This window comes from Mytilus californianus, unplaced genomic scaffold (genome assembly GCF_021869535.1).
Source record: "Mytilus californianus isolate M0D057914Y unplaced genomic scaffold, xbMytCali1.0.p SCAF_5, whole genome shotgun sequence".
Taxonomy (NCBI): Eukaryota; Metazoa; Mollusca; class Bivalvia; order Mytilida; family Mytilidae; genus Mytilus; species Mytilus californianus.
Genome location: NW_026262701.1, coordinates 21,907,462 through 21,926,077, shown reverse-complemented (window position 1 = coordinate 21,926,077; position 18,616 = coordinate 21,907,462). Strand labels below are relative to the sequence as shown.

Here is an 18,616-nt window from a genome sequence, read left to right as displayed (position 1 = left end):
TACCCTAACAGGGGCGTAGCTAGACTAGTATTTCAGTGAAGGCACAATTGTCTACGCCGATCGGAGCGAGGCGAAAATATTTTGGACCATTTATGCAGAAAAAAATTGTCGATGTGTATGCAACTACGTTTTTGCATACGGGTTTCCAACATGACCTTTTGTAAAAAATGCATTTACCCTGAGCAATTACCATTTTCTTGGGAAAAACATATATACCCAAATTGAAAGTTTGACACTCAGAAGGCATACCTCCACTATTTCTCATGTATTTTTGCTGTTAAATAATTGTTATCAAAATTATCTTAGTAGTACTATGAATATAAATGGTTTGCATGATTTGAAATCAATCCATGAGCAATTCTTAGCAAATCCAGCAGCACAGGATATCACAAAGTTAAAAAATCCATGTTATATCTCAAATGGAAATATAGGGATAAATTTTTAAAACTACATTTTTTGTAGTGAAATGTTCTATCTCCAAACTAGAGGCTCTAAAGAGCCTGTGTCGCTCACCTTGGTCTATGTGCATATTAAACAAAGGACACAGATGGATTCATGACAAAATTGTGTATTGGTGATGGTGATGTGTTTGTAGATCTTACTTTACTGAACATTCTTGCTGCTTACACTTATCTCTATCTATAATGAACTTGGCCCAGTAGTTACAGTGGAAAATATTTTGTAAAAATTTACAAAATTTATGAAAATTGTAAAAAATTGACTATAAAGGGCAATAACTCCTTAAGGGGTCAATTGACAATTTTGGTCATGTTGACTTATTAGTAGATCTTACTTTGCTGTACATTATTGCTGTTTACAGTTTATCTCTATCTATAATAATATTCAAGATAATAACCAAAAGCTGCAAAATTTTCTTAAAATTACCAATTCAGGGGCAGCAACCCAACAACGTGTTGCCTGATTGGTCTGAAAATTTCAGGGTAGATAGATCTTGACCTAATGAACAATTTTATCCTGTCAGATTTGCTCTAAATACTTTGGTTTCAGAGATATGAGCCAAAAACTGCATTTTACCCTATGTACTATTTTTTAGCCATGTCGGCCATCTTGGTTCGGGGGCGGGGTCATCGGACACATTTTTTAAACTAAATACCCTAATGATGATTGTGGACAAGTTTGGTTAAATTTGTCTTAGGAGTTTTAGAGGAGAAGATTTTTGTAAAAGATTACAAAAATTTACGAAAAATGGTTAAAAATTTACTATAAAGGGCAATAACTCCTTAAGGGGTCAACTGACCATTTTGGTCAAGTTGACTTATTTGTAGATCTTACTTTGCTGAACATTATTGCAGTTTACAGTTTATCTCTATCTATAATAATATTCAAGATAATAACCAAAAACGGCAAAATTTCCTTAGAATTACCAATTCAGGGGCAGCAACCCAACAACGAGTTGTCAGATTCATCTGAAAATTTCAGGACAGATAGATCTTGACATGATAAACAATTTTACCCCTGTCAGATTTGCTCTAAATGCTTTGGTTTCAGAGATATAAGCCAAAATCTACATTTTACCCCTATGTTCTATTTTTAGCCATGGTGGCCATCTTGGTTGGTTGGCCGAGTCAACTAGATACCCCAATGATGATTGTGGCCAAGTTTGGTCAAATTTGGCCCAGTAGTTTCAGAGGAGAAGATTTTTGTAAAAGTTTACGGACGACGGATGCCAAGTGATGAGAAAAACTCACTTGGCCCTTTTGGCCAGGTGAGCTAAAAAGGGGATGCTTTATTTATCTAAGTTGCTTGTCTATTAAAAAAAAAAAATCAAACAAAGAGTTACTCTGCATGTATATAAATTCGATTCCTATATAACTTTTTATGTCTCAGTCAAATATTTATTATATTGAGCTTTTAAACTTCAACTTAAATTTTTACCACTATTACCAAATGGGAAATACATCATTATTGGATTCACACGACAATTTGTAGATCACTCTTTTAGTATATATAAATATTATACCTGTGACCGCTAGAAACTTTTACGTAAAAGGCCCTAGGCATTCTTCAAATTTTATTTTGTTATCATGATAATGGTTGTTTGAGAAAGATGTGCAACTAGACAGATTTCTAAAGAAAATAACAAGAATTTAGCAGCACATCAATTAAGAAAAAAATGTGTGTATTAATCGACGCATATTCAAATTCTGTGTGCAGGTCAGATTCTTTGACCAGTTTAATGAAATATGATTAATACTTACATTGTGTAGAAAAAAATGCTCATCATATTTAAAACCTACTGCCTGTCTTCTGTGTAGAATGTTAAAGTGTTAGATCGGGAACCTTTCATTGGCAAATTTATGTATAGGCACGTGCCTAGTCGAGCCTTAGGTTGCTACGCCACTGCCTAATCATGATTGTAGCTAAGTTTTGTTAAATTTGGCCCAGTACTTTCGAAGGGGAAGACTTTTGTAAAAGTCAACGAACAATGACGACCCCAGATGAGGAACAATGGACGCAGGATGCCAAGTGATGAGAAATGCTCTCTTGACCCTTTGGGCCAGGTGAGCCAAAAATTACAATCAGGTCCATATAGCAGAATAACATTGGTTGAACAGTGAATTCACACATAAAATATGAAAATTCTCAATCTAAGCCAAAAACAGCTTTAAACACAGGTAAATTCTAGCAGATATTTTACATATTTTCATGGACTTGAGAGGGAAAACCTCTCAAAATGCTTATGGAGTTTAAGGCAAATTGCTTGTTAGAACTTTGCTAATGTATTCAAATTAGTTACATCTTCAGCAAGTAATTTTTACTTATCAAAAGAATAACATATAAAATATTTGATGGGCACCAAAGTTACAGCTGATATATAACTACATTTTGTCTCTGAAAAGCAAAAATGAGTCTGCAATTGCTTGTCTTGAACTTTCTTGTACTAAACTTTTATAGTATGAGGGTAAAACCACAAACACTGAAAAAATGTTATGCATAATAAACATTTCAATCTTTTGTGCCATAATTTATGTATTAATTTTAGGGATTGGGAATTTGGACTGCCACTGAAAAATTAGGGTATGTTGATAATGATAAATGCAATTTTCATAAAGAATTTTTAAAAATTAATAGTTTTTCATACACCTTAGAATTCTGTGGTTTCTTTATTTAAAATTTGGATATTCTACTATGACTGCAATTGTAAAACAAAATTATTGATGGTCAAATCTGAGCGTAACATTTGCTCTTCACCACGGTCTCCTTTTGGGATTGCTTGATGCAGAGGAAATGAAAGACTATAGAAGAATTATAAATGTTATTTTAATTTCATGCCAGTAAAATACTAAATCTCAATAGTTCCTTTTAATTTAAATTTCCTTGTACACCTCTCTGCTGACCTCACACAAAACTGATTTCCATGAAGGGTGAAAACGTATCCACCAATTTCAAATACAAATACAGAGTTTATTTTTGGAATACCTGAAATATAAAACATGATTTTTTATACTATGCATGTGTTTGGTCAAACATTAGCACTAAATGACATCAAGGTTATACCAATGGCACGGTTACAACGATATAAAGGTCAGTATCCAATAATGAAGGATTAAGCTTACACATGTAACATCCTAAATATCTGACTCATTTAACAGTCCAATCCCACCAATATAGGAAAAATTTGAAATACATGTTGTAGAAGGTGCTTGCCTGCTTTCAGTGAAAGCTAGTATTTTATATGCTATTTGTATACTGTTTCATGTAGATGTTTGTGTCATCAATGATGTGTTTTGCCCATAAAGGTTTTTGTTGTAAATGGCAAATCCTTTTGATGCCTGTGTTGAGATCGTTTACAGCTGTCTTGACTGAAGTGGATTTAGAGCTTGAAATAGGATATTGTCAGTTATTTTTGACTGTATCTTGACCTATAGATATCTTTTCTTGGTTTTACGGTTTGGTTTTGTTATTAGGTTTTCTCATTGACATGTACTCCATATCTTCTTTTATTCATCTTTTTGGCCATGCATGACTATATCAAATTCATTGTCCTGAGAATGCATGAAATATTTACTGGAAATGACCCCCCCCCCCCCCCCCCCCCCCAAAAAAAAAAGATTAATCAATAAAATATTCAAGTTTAGGTAACTTATCCAAACATAAATAAGATATAGACAATAAACATATTGATTGATTTAGTGGCATTTGACGACACTTTTCCTTGATAGAGGGTTGCTGCTCACAAGGAAGCTATTAAACCAAGAGTTCCAAGTGGTGAAGTTAAAATCATCCCTTCGTAAATTTTATGGACACCATCATGAGTTGGTTGACCGTTACGGAATAAAGGTTTCACAGATGATAGCGGATATGTTCCTTATGTCGTAACTACAATCCCATCCCCATTTCCCAAATGTGACCTACTGAATTAGACTTATTACTGGGTTTGTACTAACATGAGCAACACGATGGGTGCCACATGTGAAGCAGGATCTGATTACCCTTCCGGAGCACCTGAAATCACCCCCCATTTTTGGTGGGGTTGGTGTTGCTCAGTCTTCAGTTTTCTATGTTGTGTTTTGTGTACTATTGTTCGTCTTTTTGACTTTTTCTTTTTTAGCCATGGCGTTGTCAGTTTATTTTCAACTTATGAGTTTGAATATCCCTTTGGTATCTTTCGCCCCTCTTTTTCAGCACTGTTGACTATTTTGTGGTGGCCAGTTTTCATTGGTTGAGTAAGCCAGAGTGCCAGGAGAGAACCAACGACCTTTGGCTATAAAACTGGCAATCCTTGTCAATTAAGATTGGAGTTGAACACACCTGCCACATGCGGGACAATAAATAAAGGAAGAATACACAACTGTTAACAGTACTTACACTTAACTTGATCCTCTTGTGTAATTATTTTAAATGTGTTTCTAGTTTCCTGAAGCACTATGCCATTAACACCCACATAAGAAGGGCATTTCGACCTTTGAACTGTCAAACAGCTACCATGGAAATCTGCCTTCAATAATCTTTCTTGTGCAGCATGTATATTATCCTTATTTACACTAAAATATAAGTAAAGAATCATGATTAAGACTAACAAAATCAATGTTCAACTTCCTCAGTATGATCCACTTTTTATAAAAGGTCAGCATTTTATTAACTTCCCTTTTTTTTAAACTAGAATAGTCAAGTGTTCAATTTTTAATTTTCAAAGCACTGATTTTTATCTGGACATACTTATTTTCATGATTTATTTGGCAAAATAAATCTATATTATGATTCTTTTCTCCTCCTATCCTTGGATTTTTTTTCTTTCAATTTTATATATATTTATATGTATAGTATGTTAACGTTTTTCAAATATTTCTTTACAATTCCAAGCAATTTTATAAAAAAAAATAAAAATAATAACACCAATTTAAAATGGACTTTAAGGAGGATGCACCCTAAGGGCTATTCCATTAAAATGTATGTGGGAGGGTAGGAAGGGACTTTCAAAATATCAATACAAGAGCTGCTGAAGTTTTTGTCCGAAAACTGGAAAATCCCCCCTTTTTTAATGAATAAAACCCCATAACTCAGAAATGATAAATTAAAAATTTATAAATATCTAAACAGAGCTTACATCAATAGATATAAACAATTCACCAAAGTTTCATAAGAACTGCTGAAAGCATTTTTAATTTTTTGTCCGAAAACTGGAAAATTCCCCTTTTTTTATGAATAAAACCCTGTAACTTGGAAACGTAAAATCTAAAATATATAAAAATCCAAAAGGGAGCTCATGTCAATAGATATAAACAATTCACCACAATTTCTTGCAAGTTGGTGAAAGCATTCTTGAGTTATTGTCCGAAAACTGGAAAATCCCCCTTTTTTTAATGAATAAAACCCCATAACTCGGAATTGTAAAATCTAAAATTTATAAAAAACTAAAGGGAGCTCACGTCAATAGATATAAACAATTCACCAAAGTTTTATGCAAATTGGTTAAAGCGTTTTTGAGTTAATGTCCGACATGTTGACGACGGAAGGTCGGACAGATGGACGGACAACGGTATACCATAATACGTCCAGTAAACGGGCATATTAAAAGACCCATGACCCACATTCAATAATTAAACTTCCCTTCCTACTCTCCCACATACATTTTAATGGAATAGCCCTAAAGAACGCCACTTGGAATAAAATATTTTTGAATAAAAAAAAATGTGATTTATAATAAATATTATAAATGATAAGTTTATGAAATGTTTAAACTGTATGGTCCTTTAATATGGTACATGAATTATCAATATATGTGCCAAGAATTGAAGAAATTGTACAATTTTTTTCTGGAAATGTCTAAAATGCAGTTACATATTTGTTATTGAAAAATTTCATTTGCATGTAAGTCATGTAAGTACATACAAGTAAATATTTATAAAAGAAATGTGATTTATACAAACAAACATTGAGCAAGTTCTTTGAATTTATAATGACCATAAACGGCCATTCTATGACCTCATAACTACTTTTATTGTAACATATTGGATTCTAAGCTACATGTTTTAGTGGTTTATAAACTTAACTTTAAAATAGGCCCACTAACATTTTGACCTTGGCATACAGTAAAGACAACTATATAATGAAGAGTGTATGTTGACCGTTAGATATCTATTGATTTTTAGTAATATTAATAATATTTACCAAACATCTATTTCTGTTTATACAAATGGAATAATTTTAATGAAAAGTTCTTCTAAATATGGCCGCTATTGCCCCCTGTCTTTTTAACACTTTTGTTGAATTGACTGTTTGGCAAATCACAGAAAAAACTTCAAAAAGATGACTAATTACTGAAATGTGCTTATTGTTTAATTGGTTGTATGAGGTTTAATGTCACTTTCTCTACATTCTCGGCCTTTTATAGCCGACTGTACAGTATGGGTTTTTTCTTATTGTTGAAGGCTGTACGTGGCCTATAATTGCTTACATCCACTTCGTTTGAACTTTGGTGGATAGTTGTCTCATTGGCAATCATACATCTCCTAATTTCAAATTTTACATTTTCTGCCTCTAAAGCAGCAGTTACTTTCTTTCTTGTGGAGAAAACTGAATTTCTAAAAGTAAACTAATCAAAAATAACTATCACTCTATATCACACTCAGTACATCAAATGCATCTTGTCTTTCTTGAAAGTGACCCAGACAAGGTACCTCCAACACAGCAGAGACTAGATGAAGTACCTGTACATGTATACTATGTTTACCATTCAGCCATCATATAGCTGAAGTCAATAAACTACCAGTCACAGTTTCATAACAATCAATAGGACAGTGTATATCAAAAAGTTAACTTTTAGAGAACTTGTAGTTAAATAGTTTACAACAAATGGAGTAGACCTTATTAGAGTAGAGATCCACTTTATTCATCTGCAACTTTATTCCAGGATTTTTACATACCTTTTAATATTTAAGACATCATGTATGTAATCTCTCCATATTTTGTGCATTGGAATATATTTTTCATAACTGTAAAAATAAAATAAAAGATAAAACCTGGTAAATATATATACATATGTACAATAAAAATACATTGTACAAAAAGGAGGAGGTATTGCTTTAAATATTTAAACATAGACTTCCAGAACATATAAACATACATTGTAAGCTGTTCAGGGCATAATATGAAGGATTTGTGGAGATTTGCCGATATTAGCATAATTTTAGGAATTTCTCAAAAGATCCTTCCTAAATAAATATTACAATACCTCCTCTAAGATATGTTTTTAGGCTAGAGCTGTGTCCATTATCATTTTATAGCATGTGTGAGTTGATGAAGATTTTCAATAATTCTGTCATTTCATTGTATTTACTGTAATTTCAGGACTATATAACTTGTAAAAAAGAAATATTATAAACAAAAAGTAACTACAGGGAATGTTTTCTTGAATTATATAAATTAAGCATTTAAGGATGTTCGCTCTGCTGTTTCAAAATAACAAGCTTTTTAAAAGACTGTTATAAGTTGATAGTTTATAAATAACTGAAATTAAAAAGTAGAAAAAAATGACCAGTCCTTGTTCTTGTTTTTGAGATAAAAATCAATTGAAAATTTGGAGGGAAATTATTCTCTCTAGATTTTTCATGAATTTAACAGTGAACAAGTTGCACTTTATTTCTTTCAAAAACTATGAAAAAATTACTAATTTAATTTGTTTTGTAATAAAATTATGAATAGAAAGGTAGGTGTTAGCAGGCAAAATTTTTATTGGCACTACATCAGTCAGGGGCATTACTTAAATAAGTAACAATTAAAATTACCTATACAAGTAATGTTGAAAACGAGGCTATTTTAAATATTACTTATATAAGTAACTTTTCTGAATATTATTTTTATAGGTGTCCAATTATACAGATTTTAGTAGCTTTAACAAATTTTCACAGTCATCTGGTTATTTTTCCCATGAAATATAAAATCTAATCCTTCTGAAACACTAATTAACTTTCTGACGCACTTATCTTTCATACTGACGCTTCTGTGTCAAAGATTGGTCTCATGGGACTATTAAATTATCATTTTCCTCCAAAATCTTGAAGGTAGACTGATATAAATAGATAGATACTTGTGAATTAATTAAGACTTGAAGTTATTTATAACTTGTAACCAAAATCAATTACATATGTTCCTTCAATAAGTGTTATTACTATTTTTTTCAAAAATGTATAAAATAACTTATTCAAGTAATATTTTTGTCATTATATTTAAAGTAACCCTTTATCTCTATACTCCTCTCAAATCTAATAAATTCTTTATTTTATGATATAAAATGATGTAAAAATTCATGAAAACTACATTTAGTCTATGCTTCTATTGAAATTTAAAATAACTCTATTAAGTAATTTTATTATTTTTAAAAACAAAAATTACTTATATAAGTAACTTAAAAAAATAACTTGTTTAAGTAACGCCCCTGACTGTACATGGATAAAACAAGAGTATTCTGAATATCTAACAAAAGTAAAAAACAACAGTCACGACAGTAGCAAACATCCTTAATTTTGCAAATTTGATAGGTTTTGAAAGTTAACCAACACTTTCAGCATTTCATCTGTCTGACAATTGAGAATCTGATAATGATTCAAATAAGGATAAAACTTATCTGCCCCTTTGAAACTTATCATATAAATCATCTACGCTTGCTTACATTATTCTCAAAATTCTAAATTCTAAACATCTTTACCTGTTCAAGGTTTTAAAGATATAAGACAAGTACTTGCGCTTTACTCTCTTTGTTCTACTTTTAGCTGTTGTAACAATGTTGGTTGGTGGACCAAAATATCATTTTCAAAATATAGTCTACCCATTTTAGGGGTGAATCATGTGAAATTTGTTTTACCAGTAAATTGGTTGGGTAATTTCAGAGAAGATCTTTAAAAAAAAAAACATATGATACACTGACTATGGATGACAAAGGACGCCATGAGATGACGACAGTTAAAAAATAAAGGGCCATATAAGCTAAAAAACAGATCTAAAGTGTTTAAAAAATAAGAGAAAATTGGACAGCATTCATCTTGAGTGTTAAATTGAAGGTGATCACTGATTTAATTATAAGGTGACCATTAGGGCAGGTTAAACTGTATTTGACATAAAATTGGCAATTTAACATACAATGTAGTTTCTTGTAGAATTAAATGTAAACAAAAGCCCAAATAACTTATTTTTTCTCTCATCAACATCTTTGTATGTGTATCAGACAATTTTGTAGCATTTTGTGTTTTAGATATAAAGGCTGCTGCCTATCTAAATCTATAATCAATGAACACATCTCAAACAAGGCTTTTGGCATTTAGTTTTAGTTTTCCTTCAATACAAAAAGTAAATGTAAGCAAGATAAAATTTAAAAATTTATAAATTGATATCAGAGTCATTTGAAGGTTCATTTCTCTAAAGATTGTATGCAGTCTTTCAATTGATTTTTCAAAATTTCTTTGTTGAAATTCTTGTTACAATGTATTTAGTTTTTTTTTTTTGCAAATGCTGGAGTTGTTCTTGATACAGTTTGTAGCAGTCTATAATTATTAACCATCATGTTCTAAAATGAGTTTTATAAGTGTACCATTTTTATCTTTCCATCAAATTTTTTTTTTAGAACAAAGGGGGGCATGTTTGATAAAAGTGTGGATGGTGACCTATAACATATTTTATCTTAATTCTATTTTTAGTAACAGTTTTTCAAAACTTGGTTGCAAGTTGTTCTTGTACCTTTGGTGTTCTTTCTTGATATCAAAGAGCTTTAATTTCTTTCTTTCTCTAGAAGTTAATCCTTTTCTTCTTTTCTTGTTTATAACTTCTGGTTTCTTTTTCTTTACTTTGTCCAAATTCTGAGTTTTGTATTTGAGTTCTTTATCCTCCCCTTTCCGCAAGCGATTAGCTGGCAAATGTCTTTGAAGAAATGCAGAAACAAAATCATTTTCAACTGCACTTTTACTCTAAAAATATGAAGAAAAAAATTAGAATACAGTTATTTAGCATTATTACTACCCATAGTTTTGGTATATGCTACAAGAGATACAATATACTTTTTCCCATGTACATGTCTTTTAAATGTTTGGCTACATGTATTTGCAATTTTAATAACACACAAAATATTTGTCTATGTGCACTACACACAGGGTAATTAACTTGGAAAACACTAAATAATTGAAATTCAAGTTGGTGACTTGGAGTTATAACACTCTGGTTTACACCCCATCAATAAATGAATTTGGGTTTATTTTTTCGCTTCTTTCGGTGTATATTTAAGATCAATTTGTGAAAATATTCCTTCATGTAAAAGACAAAAATGCTGTAAAGACCCTACTAGGCCTCATATACATGTACCATGCATTATTTCTGATTTCAAAGATGAAAAATGTTTCAAGTTTAGAGAGCCTTTCTTTATGTCTACCTTTTTCTCATAAAGCATTTCAGTGGAGGCTTTAACAAACTAAAACATTCAAGTAAGAGAAGTAATTTGTTAAAATAAACATTACATTTAAAGACCTTTCTTGTCAACACATGGCCTCATATTTCAAGTTCTATAAACAAATGGAAATTGGTCTGTTTTCAACAAACTAGAACTGTCTGCATAGCGGGACTAATACCCCAAGTACATGCATTTTAGTTGATACTGTGAAATTTAGTATTGAGGCAATGATGTTTAAATTTTTGGGTTTTCAGCTATTCATTTTATATAATCATTGCCTCTGCGTTAGATTGACACATAGTTACTGACTGGTCAATCTAAAAGAATTATACTTTCCCAGGAACAAAGTTTTGTCCATCTCAGTGTTACAGTACAAAATTTATGCACCAAACATTAATCAGACAATGTTAACTATTATAGGGGTCAAAGGTCAGAATGACCTGACTTTGATATATGACACATTTCATCCAATGATTTATCAGCATGCTAAGTTTGGTCAACCTAAGGTCTATGGTACAAAAATTATAAGCAGGACACAAATCAGACAAGGTTTGACTATCATAGGGGTCAAAGTTCAGAGTGACAAGACTTTGGTATATGACACACCTCAAGCCCATTATGCAACTGCACACCAAGTTTAGTCAACCTAAGTTTTACGGAACAAAAGTTATGCACCTGACACAAAGCAGGATGATGGACAGACTGACAGACATGGTTATTCCTATATTTCCCTCCAAACTTTGCTTGTGAGGGGGTATATCTATTATCTACCAATATTAAAATAGTAAAGTAGAATATCTATCCTAATAACCTACATGTATTGTAAATAAAAATCATTTTTTAACTATCGTGAGTGGATGAATATCATAATCAGCAGGGTGGTGTTGTAGAAAATATATTCATTTGTCCTGTGTCATTTATCAGTCATGTCAGTATTATATCATATCATATCTCATTAATCACTCAACAATCAAAAACATAAAAGTACATTATCCATACTTTTAATCCAATAGCTGCAGCATTCTCAAAGACATGTGTTGGTAGATCCCTGTAGAGGGCCATCTATGCTCATCTGCAAAGAATAATCAAAATTGTAAGCTATATGAAAAATTCTGTGGCAAAAATGTGAAACTCATGCTAAAAATATTATAAAAAATAAAAATAAAAAACAATAAACTGCTTTGCCAAGCGCAGCTGGATACGACCGCAGAGGTCCAACCCTGAATAGTTGGGGCAAAAATGGACACAATATTCAAGCTTGATGCAGGCGTGAATTTGGATTGTAATTAAATATTTGACATATTATAGGTTTCTGACACAGAATAAATGTAGTCAAAGAAATTAAAATTGGTTATATGATTTGAATTTATATTCAATTGAAGATTTCTTGCTTATGTGCAATACACTGTGCTGTTGCGCAATACATAGTAAATCTGTTTTCAGACTATACACAAAGAATTAGCAATTGTTACCCCCAATTTTTCTTTGGAAAATTGACAATTTCTTAAATCTTGGAGAAAAAAATCCCCCCCCCCCCCACCCCTCCTTTTTCCAAAAATAAATATTTGAAGAAATTATCTTGTTAATTTCTTAAATCTTGAGGATAAAAAAATGTCCCCCCTCCCCTTTCCAAAAATGTTCTTTTTGTAAAATGTGGTACATTTTAAGAGACATCAATACACTTAAACACAAGTTATTGTCTGAAAACTAGAAAAATGCTTGTTTTAGACCCTTTTTGGCCCCTAATTCCTGACCAGTTTGGACAATTACCCCCAAAAATGAATCCCAACCTTCGACTTGTGGTATTGAACCTTGTGGTACAATTTCAGAGCAATCAATATAGTTATACACAAGTTATTGTCCTGAAACTAGAAAAATGCTTGTTTTGGGCCCCTTTTTAGCCCCTAATTCCTAAATGGTTGGGACCATCACCCCAAAAACAATCCTAATCTTTGTTTAGTGGTATTGAACCTTTTGGTAAAATTTCAAAGAGATCCAAACACTAAAACTTAAGTTATTGTCTTCGGACGACGACGACGACATGATAGCAATATATGACCCCAAAATTTGTTTGCGGTCATATAAAAATACTGAACTCCAAGGAAAATTCAAAACAGAAAGTACTTTATCAAATGGCAAACATGGCAAAATCAACAGCTCAAACACATCAAACGAATGGAAAACAACTGTTATATTCCTGACTTGGAACAGGCATTTCCTAATAAAGAAAATGGTGGATTAAACCTGGTTTTATAGCTAGCTAAACCTCTCACTTGTATGACAGTCTTATAAAATTCTCGTTATTCGTTATAAAAGTTGTATAATTTGTTTATGCTGTCATCTCTGGATGTTATGACTGTTTTGGAAACCCTGTCATGCCTGTATTCAATTGTTATTCATAATTTAATATAATTGATCCATATTTGAAAACAACAAAGATTGACACATCAGCGTATCCTCATTCTTGTTTAAAAAATCACAACTTTTCCCTAAAAACTAATTTCATTTCCTATCAAATAAATTTGGTTGAGGAAACATGTATGAATTTAAATTGGAAATAAATATCATATCTGACCTCTAACAATGTCTAAAGTATATACACAAAAAAGTAATTAAACATGTTAAATGTAATCATTGGTAATGGGATTTCCTTCATTTATCAATCTTTACCATGCATGAAATCAGATCAAATTGTTGAAAAGTCCCCTCTTAAATTATTGAAACCTATCCATTTGCATTTACAATGATAATATGAGGACAAAGTCTTCAATAACAGCAAGACAATCAGAAAAAAGAAAAATATGTTAATCAATATGAAAATCAATACGCTTATTGATAAATCTAAAATCTTTCAATTTTAGTGTCCAGACATTCACATTCACACAGAAAGCTATTCTTGTTTTTCTCATATAATTTTTCATTTACCATAATATTGATTGATTGATTATCTGGAGTTTAACGCCAATTTCAACACTATTGTGCTATTTCATGGCGTTCAGTTTTTATTGGTGGAGGAAGCCGGAGCACCTGGAGAGAACCACGACCTTCGGTAGGAAAACTGACAATCCAAGTCAATTAAGATTGGAGTCACTTGCAGGATTCGAACTCACAACCTCCGTGTTGACAGGCTAGTGATACAGTAGTACGACTACTTGGACCTTTGGCCATCAAGGCCCCCCTTTACCAAAATAAAGAGGAATATCATTTCCTACAATTTTTTATCTGATTACATCATAAATGAGCATACAATTTGCTGCAATGTCATATATCTGATTACCAATATGTAATATGAGGCAGGTGTTACCTGTGAAAGAGGTCAAATATCATATTTGTTTAAATGAAAACAAATCTTTGGTGGTGGTGGTGGTGGTTGTGTTGGGGAGGGAGGGGGGATTCCTAATTTCAGCTTACTCTTCCAACAGAAATTATGCAAAGAATTTGATAACCTTGTTATTTCATACACGATCTTCCAACTGTTGCCTGTTCCCAGAAAAAATTTGATTGTTGGTTACTTAACATCCAATGGCAAATATTTCATGCATGTTCAGGACAAGAACAAAAGTACCAATAAATATATACAATAACTAGGTCCTGTAATAGAGGATGTCTGGGATAAAAGTTGAGGATATTTGAACTGCCACTGGAAAATAAGGGTATATTGGATAGGGACCAAAATTTTGCCTTGCAACAGGCCACCTCAGAGTTTTGTTGCAAGGGTTCTAATTGTGCAAAGAGTGTGGAACACTGTTTACACCATGCATCAGATTCAATGTCCCCATTCTGACCTTGACATGTACATCCTACACACCAAACGAACACGCTATTTAGCAAGGGTTTTACTGCCAGTTGGAAGAAGACCTAAGTGACAGCATTTCTATTTTCCAGTGACCCTTTGAGGAGATTGACATCACAAAGGAAAGATTGTTTTTGGTAACACCTGCCTCATATTATCTTGTTGCTTTGCATCATGATGTGAAGCTATTAGTTTCATAAGATATTCACACCATCTTAAAATTATGACATAACAAATATCGGTCTCATTGGTTGCTTGTTGATGAGGGAAATGATTCTATTGGCTAGAAAGAGATATAGACTGGGAACATCTCACCTCACCTCACCTATCCTCTTCATGCCGGTCGGCATTTAAGGCCAGGGGTTTCCCTAATCAGCTTTTTTTTACTCTGCCTGATGATAAGCCATGCGAGAAACCTACTACCTGCAGGATCCAGTTTTGCTGTCTGGGTTTTGCCTCCCATAGACGATTGTCTTCCATGGCTTACGAGCAAATGAGGCATTTACTAACAAGTTAATAGCATTGCTGTGTAAGAAAACATGTATGAGGATATCCATGTGTAAATAACTATTACGTCAAAAATTACCATGATTACTGTTAAAAGTCCTACAACTTTATGGAACAACAAACCATAATTTTTTCAAAATCCAAAGAAAATCTAAATTCGCTTTTGCCATCAACAATTTAAAGTTTGGAGTTAATCCAAACAATCTAGATCTAGACTATGCCATGTAGAATATTACCATAAGTCTCAAAACTGTGGAATGACAATTCATAAATTTTCAAAATTAAACAGGCTTCTTCTGAACATTTGAAGGTCCCTACTATGTATTGGTTACCTAAACTACACATAAAACCAGTAAAATATCGTTTCATCTCGGCCTCTAGTAAGTGTTCTACAACTAATCTTTCAGTGCTTTTAACAAGTTCCTTAACTACTATCAAAGAGCTTATCATAAATTTTGTAATAAAATATATGAAAATAGTGGAAATAACTATTTTTGGAGTGTAAAAAATTCTTCGGATGTTTTAGATAAATTACATGCTTTTGATGGTCCTTTTGATTCTGTTGACAGTTTTGACTTTTCTACTCTTTACACTACACTTCCACACAATCTTATCAAACAAAAATTTTACTATTTAATTAAATGGTCGTTTGGTAAATCTGAATACAAATATATTTGCTGCAACTCATTTAAAGCCTTCTTCTCTAATGAGAAAGGTAAATATGCTAGATATACTTTACAAAGATAACATTTTTCTTTGCAATACACAAGTTGATATATGTTATGTTAATGCAAGTGCAAGAGTGGGTGTATGTGTGTGTGATTGGTTTCTTTTCCCCTTTTTATTATAATGTTGATATTCATATAATATATATTCACAGTAGAAAAAAAAATGTAGTCAATTATTAATTTTTTTGTTTCCTATATCAAAACCCTTAACACCATAGTCAGGTGGTGATGTACAGGGATTGTAGAAGACTGACTACTGAAAAAAAAAAAAAAAAAATATACTTACTGGAGGTGTGACCGTGTGGCGAGATGATTGAAGCTGTTAATTTTCTCCTTGTTAATATTTATGTACGTTTCGGCAGCAAAGTTTATCGACAGGTTGTAGGTATTCCTATGGGCACTAATTGATACCCTTTAATAGCAGACTTGTTTTTGTACTGTTATGAATCACAGTAAGTTTATGATCAAACTCAGTAAAGACCCGTCTAAATTGCATTTAATTGATAAATTCAACAACACTTACCGTTATCTTGATGATATTTTTTCTTTAAATAATCAAGAATTTTCTCAATATACTGCCGAAATTTATCCAAAGGAACTGACTTTAAATAAATCAAATTTAAACAGTAACAACTGTCCTTTCCTAGATTTAGATATTTCAGTTTTACACGGGAAACTCCACACTAAAATTTACAACAAAAGGGACGATTTTTCGTTTCCTATTGTTAATATTCCCTCTTTGGATGGTGATGTTCCTTTGGCACCATCTTACAGTGTTTATATTTCACAACTCGTTCGCTATGCCAGTGTCTGTTGTGATGTCTTTGATTTTAACGAACGTAATCTATGTATTACTGGTAAATTATTAAGCCAGGGATTTCGTTACCACAAATTACTTAAAACCTTTACTAAATTCTTCCACAGATATAAAGATTTGGTTTTGAAGTTTGGTTGTACCTGTAGAAAACTTATTTCAAATGGGATTGCACATCCTCATTTTTACGGCAATATTGTTTACTGTGCCCAATAATTTAGAAACGATCCTGGTAAACTTTATCGATCCTTTAAATAAACTTATTCTAAAAGGTTACCAATTCAACACTGTAGTTAGATCATTAAATATTGTTTTTATTGGTACTAATATTGATTTTGTTATCAGTAAATTAAAAGCAAACTAAATTTTATTGTTATATACATATACACATTCATGGATCTACATTTAGTCTGTCGATACCTGTATCTTGGCATTGCACAAGGTCATGTTTTACTCTGACAGTTTATGACGTCTTTACACTAAATCCATTGGATGTTGGATGTGTACAGAATACTACAGATTGATAATTTAGTCTTAGATGCATGATTTTTTTTTATTAGTTGTTAGTGGCTTTGAACTAGCTGTCAGTAACTGCGAGTACTCTCAGATCTGTACTTAGTGTCTTTTTGTTGTTTGGATGTACAAGTACCCGGCCACGTCCACTTGTATTTGTAGTTTTTGTATTTTTATCTATCTGATGAGTTAAGCCTCTTTCAACTGATTTTTATAGTTCGTTCTTATGGTGTACTGTTACACCACTGTCCCAGGTTAGGGGGAGGGTTGGGATCTAGAACAGTATTGAAAGTTAACGCATTATTAATGTTCAAGAACAAAAGAAAAGGATACATATTAAAAAAATATAAATTATACCAGAGACATATAACGTATTATATGTCTCTGATTATACAGATGTTCTCTTTATTAAGTACAAGAATTTTGCAAATAAAAGAAGAAATGGTTTATTAGCTTATCATCAGTATTCCATAAAAAAACAGATATAACACTTTTTCTAGAGTAAAAAAACAGCACACACAAAAAAAACACCACAAAAAATGTAACCATTGTGTTGATTTTCAAAAGTTGGCAGGTATGGAATTGGTTAAGGCAAATTTGAGTTTTTGTAGGAATTATTCATGGACAAACAACATTGTACAGTATACCACAATACAGTACATCTAAGTTATGCACAAAAGGGACAAATAACGACTTTCCCATACTAAGCGACCACATAAACCACATCTTACTTAAAATTATTATAGTGATGCACTCCAAAGTGTTTAGAAAGCTAAAACTTAGTGTAAATTAGAAACATCAGTGGGGCGTTCACCCTATTTGGTTAATTTGATACGGAGAACCATTGTAGTTATAAAAAAAAATACGTAATTTTACGGCCCAAGGACGTGAAGGTAACATATGATAGTAAAACAGTAAAATATACCGTACCTGTTTGCAGGGGAATATAAGTAAGGGGGAGGGAAACCAATGATAATATGCTGGGAAGATCTTATTCGAACCTGTTGGAACTTTACCATATCAATTGAGTAAATATCAGAGGTTATTGAAAAATAAATCGTATCTTGCCATTGGTTTAAAAACATTTACGTCAAAATGACAATAAGTTATAACATGAATATTGATATATTTGAACTCTATTATTCTAAAATTAAAAGGTCAATACAGTTTTGTTTACTAACTAACGCGTATTAATTACAGCCATGCACATGTTTAAATAGGGATCATAATAGGCATATATGATTATAAAATGACAACATTTAAAAAAAAAAGACCTTAAATTTATATGTTTCTGTTGTGCACATATTTTTGTAGATCTACAATATTAACGAATTGATGACAGGTAATTTGCATTCTAACTGCAA

The 18,616-nt window shown here is 32.0% G+C and overlaps 1 protein-coding gene across 1 annotated transcript; it reads right to left on the bottom strand.

The window, feature by feature from the left end:
- Positions 1-3,263: 3,263 nt before the first annotated feature.
- Positions 3,264-18,288, bottom strand: LOC127700791 (ribonuclease P protein subunit p29-like). Its single transcript, XM_052204445.1, has 6 exons — positions 18,183-18,288; positions 11,897-11,969; positions 10,195-10,421; positions 7,389-7,457; positions 4,831-5,006; positions 3,264-3,441 (listed from the first exon to the last, which is right to left on the bottom strand). The coding sequence occupies exons 2-6, from the start codon at positions 11,957-11,959 to the stop codon at positions 3,305-3,307; spliced, it is 672 nt and encodes a 223-aa protein (XP_052060405.1). The 5' UTR covers positions 11,960-11,969; positions 18,183-18,288; the 3' UTR covers positions 3,264-3,304.
- Positions 18,289-18,616: the final 328 nt, after the last annotated feature.

Coding starts and splice junctions, on each gene's coding strand:
- LOC127700791 (XM_052204445.1), bottom strand. CDS start 11,959: ATGGCCCTCTACAGGGATCTACCAACACATGTCTTTGAGAATGCTGCA. Junction 7,458..10,194: donor ATCAAGAAAGAACACCAAAG/GTACAAGAACAA, acceptor TTATTTTTACAG/TTATGAAAAATATATTCCAA. Junction 3,442..4,830: donor ACAAGAGGATCAAGTTAAGT/GTAAGTACTGTT, acceptor TTTATATTTCAG/GTATTCCAAAAATAAACTCT.